This window comes from Apium graveolens, chromosome 5, assembly GCF_009905375.1.
Source record: "Apium graveolens cultivar Ventura chromosome 5, ASM990537v1, whole genome shotgun sequence".
NCBI lineage: Eukaryota > Viridiplantae > Streptophyta > Magnoliopsida > Apiales > Apiaceae > Apium > Apium graveolens.
In genome coordinates this window covers 213914762-213927837 of record NC_133651.1, presented here as the reverse complement: position 1 = coordinate 213927837, position 13076 = coordinate 213914762, and the positions used below count along the sequence as shown (strand labels likewise).

At 39.5% G+C, this 13076-nt stretch overlaps 1 protein-coding gene and 1 long non-coding RNA gene across 3 annotated transcripts; both read left to right on the top strand.

The window, feature by feature from the left end:
* Positions 1-314: 314 nt before the first annotated feature.
* Positions 315-2259, top strand: LOC141660672 (uncharacterized). The gene is made up of 5 exons (XM_074467657.1): positions 315-669; positions 785-858; positions 1013-1078; positions 1231-1800; positions 2017-2259. Exons 1-5 carry the CDS (start codon positions 315-317, stop codon positions 2257-2259), a joined length of 1308 nt encoding a protein of 435 aa, XP_074323758.1.
* A 6449-nt stretch (positions 2260-8708) lies between these two features.
* LOC141724802 (uncharacterized) lies at positions 8709-10829 on the top strand. 2 transcript variants are annotated; one of them, XR_012576904.1, is made up of 2 exons: positions 8709-9344; positions 10388-10829. It is a non-coding gene; the product is annotated as an uncharacterized LOC141724802 (long non-coding RNA). The 2 variants fall into 2 exon arrangements; XR_012576903.1 differs by having other exon boundaries at positions 8709-9535.
* Positions 10830-13076: the final 2247 nt, after the last annotated feature.

Sequence of the window (13076 nt, the reverse complement as noted above, 5' to 3'; positions counted from 1 at the left end):
GAAGGGTTGCAGATTTGAATCGTTTCGTTTCCAAGTCTTCTGATAAATGCAAGGAGTTCTTTAAATCTATCAAAAGAGTAGGCAAAAGGTTTGAATGGACACAGGAGTGTGAAGATTCGTTTCAGAAATTAAAGGAGCACTTGGCATCTCCTCCCCTTTTGGCAAAACCAGTGGAGGGGGAGAATCTGATCTTGTATTTGGCTGTTTCTGAGTATTCTGTGAGTGGGGTCTTGGTTCGTGAAGAGGGAGGCTCTCAATCTCCCGTATATTATGTGAGCAAATGACTATTGAATGCTGAGACAAGATATACAAACATGGAAAAGTTAGTTTATGCTCTAATTCTGGCTTCAAGGAAGCTGAGGCCTTATTTCCAAGCACACAAGGTGGAGGTTCGTACAGCTTATCCTTTGCATCACATCTTACACAAACCGAAAACTTCTGGGAGGATGTTGAAATGGGCGGTGGAATTGGGACAGTTTGATGTTGAATATAAACCTAGGACTGTAATCAAGGCCCAGACTCTTGCTGATTTTATACTGGAATTCTCTTTTGAACAGGAGGAGGAGGCTTTGGTAGTGGTCCCCATTTCTTCGATTACCCAGGATCCGGAACCTACAACTCCGGCACCTTGGTGGATTCTGAAGGTGGATGGTGCAGTTAATAATGAAGGTGCAGGGGGCAGAGATCGTTTTGATTAGTCCCGAGGGCTCTCATATTAGTGGGGCTATTCATCTTGACTTCAATATGATTAATAATGATGCGGAGTATGAGGCCTTAATTGCAGGTTTGAATCTTGCAAGGGAGATGAGGGTAGATAATCTGAATGTTTACGGTGATTCAATGTTGGTGGTCTATCAGGTTAATGGAGGCTATCAAGCTCGAGGACCTCAGACTGAATTATATATGAGGTGCGCTCAGAGGATGATGAAGATGTTTAAAGAGGCTAGACTCGAGCAGTTGCCAAGAGGGACAATGTGGAGGCTGATACTTATCTAAATGGGCGTCTCAAAAGGACACTGCTTTGCTTGGAATCATTCCTCTTGAGGTTAAGAAGCAGCCTAGTGTTCCTGAAGCAGAGGTATTGCAAGTAGAGGAAGTCGAGGAGAAATCTTGGAAGACTCCTATTTGGAATTACTTACATCAGGGACTCTTGCCAGAGGACAAGTCAGAGGCTAGGAAGCTAAGATATAAGGCTGCACGTTATGTGAATTATGAGGGTTCCTTATACAGGAGAGGCTTCAATCAACCTTTACTCAAATGCATTGCTGGAGAGGAGGCACTTATATTTTGAGGGAGGTTCATGAGGAAATTTGCGGAAATCACTCGGGGGGTAGCTCTTTGGCACAGAAGGTACTACGCCAAGGATACTATTGGCCTACGCTCCAGGAGGATGCTTCCAATTTTGCCAAGGCTTGTGATAAATGTCAAAGGTATGCCAATTATATTAATAAGCATGTTGTTTCTCTTACTTCATTAGTTAGCCCTTGGCCATTTGCTATGTGGGGAATTGATTTGATTGGAGAGCTTCCAAAAGTGAAGGGAGGTGTTAAGTATGCGGTAGTAGCTGTTGATTATTTTACCAAGTGGGCGGAAGCAGAGCCTCTCACTACAATAACTGCTAAGAGGTTGAGAGACTTCATCTACCGGTCGATTGTGTGCCATTTTGGAATTTCATACAAATTGATTTCTGATAATGGGAAGCAGTTCGATAGCAAGGAGGTTAGAGAGCTTTGTGATAATTTGGGGATTGTCAAGGGGTTCTCAGCTGTCAGTCATCCTCAAACTAATGGGCAGACGGAGGTTATCAATAAAATCATCAAGCATACCTTGAAGGCTAAGCTGTAAGATAGTAAGGGAAGCTGGCCTGAGGAGCTTCCTAATGTGCTCTGGAGTTATAATACCACACCAAGGACGACAATTGGAAAAACACATTTTGCTTTGACTTATGGATGTGAGGCTATGGTACCTGTGGAGTTGGGAGCTGGTTCTTTCCGAAGAGATCATTATGATGCGTAGGTCAATGAGGTCAATCACCTCCTTCACTTGGATATGCTTGAGGAAATAAGGAGTAAAGCACAGCTTAGGATTGCAGCGTATCAGCAAAGGGTTGCCAGGCATTACAACACTAAGGTAAAGGCTAGACCTCTGCAAGTAGGAGACTTGGTCCGAAGGAGGGTGATGCCCAATACCAAGGTTCAGGCTCATGGTATTTTGGGTGCAAATTGGGAAGGTCCTTATAAAGTTCGAGCAGTTTTATAGGAAGGCACATATTATCTAGCAGAGCTTGGAGGGAAGCCTATCCCTCGTGCATGGAACATGGAGCATCTCAAGAAGTATTATCAGTAGCCTAGGCTACAATTATATCTATTTATTTAAATAATTTAGACTTTGTTTTATTTTCATTTCATTAAAGTCTAGGGGGGTAGGGCATGTATACCTCCTTAGCCAGGATTCTTATTATTATTGAATAAAATATGCCGCTTATTTTTTTCATTTTGAAGCTTTTCTTTCGGGAGTTTGCGGGATAAAAGGTTCCTCCAGTGAGGAGGTCACAAAGGTTCCTCCAGTGAGGAGGTCACAAAGGCTCCTGTGAGGAGGTCACAGAGGTTCCTCCTGTGAGGAGGTCACTCTCTATAAGCACGATAGGTTATTCCGTACTTCCGGGTGCCTTAGTGTTTCCGGTACTCTTCCTGTGAGGAGGGGGAAGCCGTTATTCGGTGCTGACAGGCGATTCCGTACTTCCGGATTGACCCCAACGCCATGAAGTGACATATTTCCTGTGAGGAAGGAGACGACACCGAAACTTGAAGAGACTCCGTACTTCCGGGGATTCTGAGGGTTATTTTTTTCTTTCAGTGCCCATGCGCTATGAGGTGACATCTTTTCTGTGAGGAAGGAGACGACACCGAACCCATTTGTTCCAGTCCTGTAAACTTGTTTAGAGTGATACAATTTAGAAAAATTTATTTTAAAAACCCAAGTGGCTAAGTAGGCGAGGCCTCATAATGGAGGTTGTCTATAACGAGGAATAAGGGAGAGTATTAAAAGACACCATCCTATAAGCTCTAAGTGAGCAGAGGCGAGGCCTCATATTATAATAAGGGCGAACCTCCCTACAAGTAGCAGAAGGCAATGGCCTAAGAAACCTGTGAAGGTTTATTAAATAAGTGGGAACTTACTTCAGAAAGCCCTCTTATGACTTAGAAATGTCTATGAAATTATGATGGGTGAGGCTAGGTATAGATAGGCGAGCCTCTGTACAGTATGAAAAAGTTAAGTTCCCATTAAAAATGTTGTCTTTAAAACCTTAAATTCTTTAAAGCATAGAAAGGCTAGCCCTAGACCTTTTCAAAAGGCGATCTCAAGTTTTAACTTGGAAATTTTTTATTACATTATCCCCCTTTTAAAAGAAAAACTTATAAGGGCAAGGCAATATCCTGAGGGCGAAGTTATGATTTTACTTGGCAAAATTTTAAAATTAAAGTAGGCAAACATAAATAAAAAAGAGGCGAGGCCTTAGGTTCAAGGGAGAAGCCCTGTGTTCAGTAAATGGACAGAATAAATTTTAATACAACTTGTGAGGCCATTTAATGGAGGGCCCGCATCCCCAAAGTACTGGCGATAATGGATAACTCAAATAGTCATGAGGCGGCTGTCTGGGAGGGCGAGGCTACAGAAGTTTCTCCTTCGCTGCCGAGAGGAGTCTGGGCTTCTTCTAGCTTCTTCGCCTCAACGTTGGCGTTCACCTCTTTCTCCTTGGCGATCTTCGCCTCCAGATCCTTTCTGGCCCTCTCTATCGACAAAGCATGGCCTTCTTTCAATTTCAGCATGAACCCAGGAGTAGAGGAAGCAAAGTGCGCTGACCAGTCATAATTAGGGTCGCCCGCCAGAAAGTTCTCAAGGTAGGCGAGGAAGCCAGTTGGGTAAGCTTCGCTCAACTCCTTCCTTTGCCCCTTCTTGAGATCGGAGTTTTCTTGGGTGAGCTTCTCCATCTCACGGGCATGAGTCTCGCTTGCATTCATAGCGTCGCCCTTGATCTTTTTCAGCTCATCCTTAACTTTTTGGAGCTCAGTCTTGTGATCTTGGTCGAGATTGTAGATTTTCTTCTCCGCAGCGTCGGCAATCCCTTTGTAGTAGCTGACTGAAGAGTTCGCCTGATCAAGAGCGATTTGTAGGCTGTCAACTTTCGCCTCCAGGGTATTAACGATGCTCAGGCCATGCAGAAAAGATTCTCCCAGAGCTTGTTTGAAGCAGGAGCTCGCCTCAGATTCGTCCCTCTTCGCCCAGTTGGCAGCATCCTCGTCCCGGAAGTTTTCTCCGGCTATGCTCCCGAATATGGTCGAGGCAGTAGAAGATTTTTCAGCGACATTCTCCCCTTTCTTTGCAGCCTCGCCCCTGCCCGCTGCATCCTCTGTCGCTACATTTGCATGCCTCTTTTTGGAGGGTTTGCGATTATGGACCAGGGGGGTCGCCTTTGGAGCAGGATTAGCAGTCGAATTTTTCACAGTAGCCTCGCCCATCGGTGAGGCATCCTCAGCGAACGGGTTATCGCCAAAGGGGAGAGCAGCCATTTTTCCTGAAAAGTAAACCAAGTAAAATATTAAGCGAGGTAATGGTTAAAATGGAAAATATGCATGCAGGAAGGCGATGTAAATTAAAAAGTAAGAGGCAAAGCCTCTATCTTTACCCTTGAGGCATTTGATTTTCTTTCTAAGAAGCTTTTTTGACATATTTTTCTTAAATTCTACATAAGGAACTTGGGCGACGCCCCTGTTATAAAATCCATGTTCAAACAGGTTCTTAAAAACTATCAAGTTGTCTAAATCTTTTTCCTCCCTTGGGAGGTTGGAAACCTGGGTTCCCCTGTTGAGAGCCTCGCCACTTAGATCAATTTGTGAAGGTTTATCTGGAATACAAGTCAAAAGTTAGGCGAAGAAAGACAAGAGGAATAAAGGAAAGGCGAGGACAGTTTTGCACTTACGGGGGTCGAGGTTGAATTGAGTCCTCACTCTTGGGATGTCGTATAAATAGAAGTATTCGTCCTTCCATATTTTCATGTTACTTGGGTTACCAACGGAAAAACCCTTTTTAGAATAGCTGGGGTATAGGGCGAGGTAGTAAAAACCAAGATCTTTGCCGCTTCGCCTTAAACCAAGGAAATGTGAAATTTCCTTCATGCTTGGGGGCGGGAATCCCTTCTTTATATACATAATGTAGAGCCGATGACCATTCTGTAGCTATTGGGCGACAACTGTATAGGTGCGAGGTCATAGAAGTTGATGACTTCATAAAGGAACGGGTGCATAGGCGAACCAAATCCAAGTTCGACTAGCCTTTTTGTTAAAACCATCCTGGGGGTTGGGAGCCTCGTATCTGGGAAATAGTTCATCCTCATCTGTGAGCGAGGTCTCAACCACATGTCTCTAAGATTATAATACTTGATCATCCACATAATTTCCTATGAGGAGATCCTAGAGGCGAGGCCAGCATAAGAGAGGATGCCTTGAGAATTCCGTAGCTCAGCTTTTTCTTTTTCGTCGAAGTCCTCGCCGAATTTTAAGTCGACCTCGCGCTCCAAACATGATTTTTAAAGGGTTTGTTGGGAGGCGAAGGCATCTCAAATGCATAAATGAGAGGCGACACATATAGAACCTCATCATCAGAAACTTCTTCCTCTTGCTCTTGCGGAGCCTTGCCTTTGGAAGAGGATTACCCTAGGCTTACATCGTCGCTTGAGGGATCAGGATCGTTCGTACAGTCTCTAACTCCAGGGGTTAGTCTAATGTCCTTGCCTCGCCTTACAGGGGCCCAAGAAGGTCCAGCCTCGTCTTCGGGGAAGAGTTTGAAGAGGTCGTTTATCTTCACGGCGTTATGGGCTTCGTAGATACTACCTAAGTCTTCTGGGATATTTGAAAAAAGGAGACTGGTATCGGAAAGAGAAATCAAATCTTTATCAAATGACGGTGGTTTATGGCTTCTTAGCCAGGCTGGTCGTCTCTCCAACGGGCGAGCCGGTGAAGTTTGGGAAGAATTATATGACGACATCTCGACGTCCTCATTGTTTGGCGATCCCTCTTGAGAAGCCATCTGAAAAAATAAAAGGGCGAGGACATTAGGAAAATAGAAATAAAAGAAACTGAATGTTGTTGGAAAAATGGTAAAGGTCCTCGCCCTTGAGGAAGAAGTTCCTAAGCCTAATAGAGTCACCTCCTATATTCTAGATAGGGTCGTTTCTAAATAAAAGCGTAGAAAATGCATCAAGTAAAAAAATGATAAATTAAAGTGTACCTTTTCTGAAAAGCGGGGATGGATGGAAAGCGTCGCCTATTAACAGATCCTCGCCTCTTGCTTCTGGAGAGATTTTGGAAGCAGTTCTGATCGTGAAATGAGTTTTCAGAGGAGAAAACTCACCCTTTATATAGTACTGAGGAGAGAGGAAATGGAGGGGACATCAGGGACACGTGGAAACTTGCTATTGGACCTCGAAACGTGCATCGAGGTATGACAGTTGTCATCAACTGAAGGAATTTTGAGAGACGCGAGACGTATGCTCGTCAGGAGGCGTCGCCTTTTCGTTATTTTTGAATAGTAGTTTCTTTTTACAAAATTTTGTTACAAGAAACTGGGGGGGTAATTGTTACGCCTAAAATTAGCCTCGCCTAATTTTGCGGCGTCGCCTCCAGACGAGGAGGAGAAGGATCAAGTTTGATTGAGCTTTTTTGAAGATATGATGGACTTAGTGCACATGTTAAAAATCTCGCCTATGGATTTGGGCCTCGCCTACCGGGAGGGCTAGCCTACGGATCTAGCCTCGCCCTTTGTTATGGGCTCGGAGATATTTTCTACAGGATTGTACTGGAGACTTAGAAGAACATGGCCTAGCCCATGGGTTTATCAAATATGTAAATTACAGCAGCAGCATTGAAAGAGGGCTGGGCCCAACAGCCTCTCCCGTTGTTGGGCTTAAGAGCGTCGCCCTTTGGCTTGTTAGAAGGATCAGCCCTTTGACTAGTTATCTTCCCTTGTGGTTCAAGGTAGATCATGTCTCCGATAATCTCGGGTCAAAGTCTTAACCGCCACGCTCCGGGAAAATAGCTGGGTTTTGGTCCAATATGATAAGTTAAGGCGGTGGCCTCAATCCTATGGGCCTCTTTGGACGGAAACCTAGCCCGTCTCGATTTTTTGTTCTCCAAGAACTATGTGCGGCTTGATCCCCTATATATAGGGGTACGTAGGCACATTGTATGGTACGAAGCAACCCTTGCGAAAAAGAGAGAATACTTCATTCAATCTTAATTGCAAATTCGATAATTCATACTATCTCAGCCGCCACCAAACACCAAACCCTAACCCTTACACAGTCTAGCCTACCGACGATCTCTACCATATTTTCCAGCAAACCTCCAAATTTGTTAACTCCAAATTCCTCTGTTAATAGTGTGCCATTAAGAAGGAAAAGAGGATAAATGCTACCCGATCTAGCCTTTTGGATCGTAAAGTGGTAAGTGGTGACCATATTCTCTGAGACCTCATTTGATAACAAGTGGATGAGAGGATTATTAGGTGCCATTCCTCATTTGATAACAAGTGAATGAGAGGATTAACAGGCTCCATTCAGAATTTTATCCTGTTAAGGACATTTGATTGTTTTGTGTTGAACTGGAAGAGAGTAAAAAACTTGTGGAGGACAGAGACCAATTTTTTGCACTAAACCATACAGTATCATTTAATAGCACTAATATATCTAATCTTTTAAATTATTTTTTATATTTATATTTAATTATTTTATAATTTGAAATAATTAAAATTTTGACATTTAAGAATATTTTCTTTTTAATATATGTTAATGAGCCCATTTATAAAAATAATTAACATTTATATTTTAAAATCAAATATTTAAAATATTTATTATGTTATTAAAAAATATTATAATTTTAAATAAATAAAATCCACCATATATAAGTATATGGGTTATAAAGAGTATAATTTATTTTTAAATATTAGTCGGCTAAAATTTATTTTATATAATAATATTAATTATTTAGCATGACATCTATATCAAATATAATAGAATGTATGTATATTTTGTAATTTGATTATCATTTTCAATTATAATCACTAAATTTCAACACAAATTGATGAGAAATATTTAATAAAATATTAAAAAAATCATTATATGATTTAAATTTTACAATATAAAAAAATATTTTATAATATAAATGTTACAGTTATAAATAAATTTAAAATTTCAACAATTATATTATATTGTATTTTAAAATTATATAATATAAATATGTAATAATACCAATTATTTAATAAACTAATATATTTAAAAATAATTCGTGCTATAAGCTAGTCATCTAGATAAGTTAGAAAAAGAATAACAAAAACAACATTCATTCACATATTCAGATTAACTCATCAATGAGAAATTTTACTCATCCAAAAATAACTATCCAGATTTAACACACTAATATTTGGGACCATTCCGAGGGCAACACCCATTTTTTGTAATTTTGTTTTTCATAATATATATATATATATATTATATAGTATATTTTCATAAATTATTATTTTATTTTCCGTATAAAGATTTAAAGTTTTATGTAAAATTGTTTAAAAAACATGTTATAAAATTATATTTTATATATATATATGTTGGAATACGTTTTTGAAGTAGTAAAAATAACTTAAAAAAGAGAGAGAGAGAGTGAAGGGAGCATGGGTTTTATTTGATTGCATATTCTTGTGGAGACATGTACAGTAATTATGATGATGATTATATCGGAAAATATGGTTGCACATTTTGTGACATGGGAAATGCAAATTGAAAACAGTCCTATCTTATTCTCCACCACCCACACCTTATCACCCATATCTTTCTCCTACACCCATCTAGCAGTCCTTCTCAATGGCTGAACCAGTGGAGCAAACGAATTTCATTCCGAATCTTGTGATGCAAAGATCCTTTCACGAGGAAATGATACACTCACACTGGAGGAGAGTCAGTAAACTCCAAATTAAGGATTCTACTGGTGAGGTGTTTGGTATGAAAATCATATATCATTTGATCGACACGCAAGCGAACCACCCCGTCGCTCAAAATGGATGTTTATTTGGCACCTGACCGCTTCTATGATAATGATGGAAATCAAGCTCTTCCGGATTTACAGACCAATTCAACATTGAATTGTTGGATAATTATTATATGGTTTCTCTTTTAAGAGATCAAAAGTATATTGATTTCTTATACAGATAATAGAAAAGGAATGAGAAATGATCCCAAATATGAAATTAAGTCCAATAGCCCGACCAGTAGGCAATGATGTCTTTGTTGTATGCCTGTAAGAGATACACTTCTTCGCAGATCCTTGATAAAGTGTAACTTCTCTGAAATTTTGCTTTTCTCTCAAGAACTGGCATAGAAGCTGTGCTTTTTTGCAGATTTTCGGCATACAGTTTATACTTCTCCAAAGTTTACTTTTTTTCCATTCCCGGAGACATGCAATCATTTTCCACCCTCGATAGGATGAGTGTTAGTAAACCATGTTTATTTTATTTTCTAGAGATAAATGTGAATAAGTCCCATAGAGACAAGAACTAAGAAATGGCAAAGCATGAAGTGAGTATCTTAAGATAATAGAGATGACACTTCAGGATTCTAGTCCTTTTTAATCTCTGCGAATGGGATAATACTATCTCCAAACATTAGCTTTCTTTTCTTTAGCAGGATGTTGAGTTGATTTTTAGGATGCTAACAATAAGCCGCCCTGGCACTTACTAGTCATTACCTCCATCCCCTCCTCTCCCTGGACCTGGAATTTTAGTATCTATTATCTTAAAGTGGAAAATATCTGAACAATAATTTTACTTGCTATCAAAATGAATTACTACATAATGCTGCTCTGTACATCTCAGAAATCTCTAGCTTTTTCCTGTATCATAAACGGTCTACTTCTTGAGCAACATTCCACTTTCAAATTAAATCTTTAACTTTATTTTTTTTCTCTCGTTAAGGAATGTCCTCTTTTTCTTGCCACTCATTATAATGATTTAGATTTACAGTTTTAGTTTTATTATTATCTATTGTCATTCCCTTTCTTCTTTTGCTATTCAACTGTCATTCCCTTTTGCTTGTACATTAGATATTGAAAGCTGTTCTTCGCATCCGAAGTCAGGTGTTAGTAGAAGTAATTTATACAGTAATGTATTGCTGACACTAAGTTGGCTTGCTTTACCCTTGATATAAAAGATATGGAGGACCTACTGCTGTACAACTGATGTTTTAATTTTTTCTCTTGTGGTGCATTTTATATCGGTGTATTACTTCTAAAATTTCAGCAATCTGGGATGTTGTTTTCAGTCATTTTAATGTCTTTTTTCGCAGTCAAGGGGGTACGTTATGGCGCTGACTGCTAATGATATGATGGCAAAGAGATATTCTAGAAGCCTGGTGTAGTGGTGTTCTTGCTACTGCTTGGAGATTAGAAACTGTGTTTACTTCTACCTTTTATATATCAGCAATGACTGTCATTAACTTGAACAACAATTGATTACTCTAATGATTAGAAACTGTATTAACGTTTGTATTGACTCCAAGGAGGGGTCGAACGTCCGACCTTGTGTTTAACAGCCACATGCCGTGACCAGTTTAGCTATTCCTAACCAATTGAGCTATTCCAGCAGTTGCTACTCTTCGCTCATATAGAATATGACTATACAATCACTGGGCTAAGCCAGCACATTGATTAGGGATGAATTCTAGTCTCTAGACATTTTCAGCTTGTTTCCTTATTTAATCCTGTTTATGGTAGTTTTATCTTTGCTGCTGTGTTGAACTCATTTTTTTTTTTAAATATTCTACCCTGTCATTTTTCATGTTTAATGTTAAAAGAACTAGAATCGTGTTTTACCAAAGCTTGACATTGAATTAATAGAAGGGGTAGGAATTTTATATCTCCGAGGCAGAGGAGTGTTCGGATTACCCTATTTTCTGCTGGAAGCATTAGATTCTGGACAATATTCATGTACAAACTCTGATGAAGAGCCCTGCATAGGGCATATGATGTCCTGTGAATGGGTTTGTCAAGTCTGTTGTCACAACTGTATACTTTAGGTATACAGTTGTTGAATGGGGCCCAGTGCAGAAATGTTTTCAAGGCCTGTAAGTTTGTTGTTGCATCCTGCATTTTTTGATGAATATGATTTACCTCATCAGCCATCTGTTAGAGCCAACATTCCCAGAAGCTGTTCTGTTCTCTTTTTATGGTTGATGAATGTTTTTTGACTTCATTAGGAAAAATACTAGTATAATGCTCTACAGTGAGTTGCAGTAAGACAGGGTTATGGGGGTTAGGTCGTCAGCTTGGCTATAGCTCGGAGCAATGAGGGCTGTAGTTATCCCTGGAGAAAATGGTGTTTTTCTTTGCGTTTTTCCTTATTTATGGTTTATTGCTTCTAGTTATATTAATTACAACACATGTTATGCGTTGTCTATTAGAGACTGGAGGAGCTGTTTATACATATTTATGTTTGAGGTTGTAGAGCATTTAAAGATTATTATGTCTGTAATATGAATTATATGTTGAGGAAATTCCGAGTACGTTTTAGATTATCCTGAAAAGCTCGTGCTTTTGATTTGCTTTTAAGTGTTGGGGTTGACGCCCAGTTGTTGGTGATTCCACAATAGAAGAAGAATATGGCCGGCAAGCATCTTGACAGAGTGGAACAGTGAAGCCAGACTGTTTTAAGAAAGGGAACTTCTCAGCTGTTGATAAGTTTTGAGTCTTGGATTTTGGGTATTTTATACGACCTTCTACTTCATCTTTTTCAGGTACCACTACCAGGTCTCTGTCACTACTTCTCCACATAGCAAGAATTTGGAGTATTGCAACAGAACCTGTTATGTAATTTCATTTTAATTGTATATCAGAAAAAATGGGAGATTCGACGAATAAAATATGGTGAAGAGCTCAAAAATCAGTACCTGAACCAAGCAAGAAGTGGCACCCCCTTTTCAGATATTATTTTGATTGCCAAGGACAGCCAGAACACGAATAACCTCTATTTTAAAAGTAAATAACATGAAAAGTAATACTTAATCGGAACTATCACTATGCATGATACATTAAAGTGTGATCCACTCCAGAAGCACATAAACTTTTAAAAATAAATACCAACCAAATGATGAGATCACTTTCAAGCTTTCCATTTGCATTGATTGAATATATACTAGAACGCTGTGGACTAGCAAGGTTGTTGATAGTGAACAAAGCAAACGTAACGCAGAATGTATCTTTGAATTTGGAATGCCTTGTCCACTTTTTGTTCCAATATATATGGCAGCGATAATCAACTTGTGGGCTTTTGCTGTCCTCTTCAGCTTTTTCAAACTGCATAGTTAGTATCTTGACTCTAGGACAATGCTCTCTATTTTCTTGTATCTTCAATGTCATCTGCAATACCTGAGCACCGTCTTTTCTTTACATTTTAAATAAACTAGACTCCCAAGTAGTATCCAATTACCCAGTAAAACCACGGAGTAATTCCTATATTCTAGTATTTACGCTTTTTGTATGGCTCATCTGATCTCCTTCCCCGACTCTTTTTCCATTTCAAGAAAATAAAAGAAAAAAACACTTCTTTTGGCTGCATTAAATGTTGTAAATTTAACTAACAAATTTTGCAACACAGAGGAAAGTGTATAAAGAATTTAGCAAGTTCAGACTAAAACCACAGTCAACAAAACAATAACGAAGAGAGAAACGAAGATGTACCCGAAACCATAGTTTTCAACAGTGACTGAAAATAATGGTGCACAGATACAAAATGCCAAGAAAAAATGATCACAGCTGAGTCACCAGGCCTTACTCGAAATCCTGGCTGCTCTTGAAGAGAATATTACCCCCTACCTGCTGCGTTTGGGATGCGTGCAATATCTCAACAACTTGGAGTTTATGTTAACAACAGCAACAAAACCTCCACCTCGACCAGTACCTCAGTCGCCGGAAAACCAACCTACAACACTTCGAACTTGTATTTTTGGGAGAGAAAATGCAGAGAGGGAGAAGAGAAGA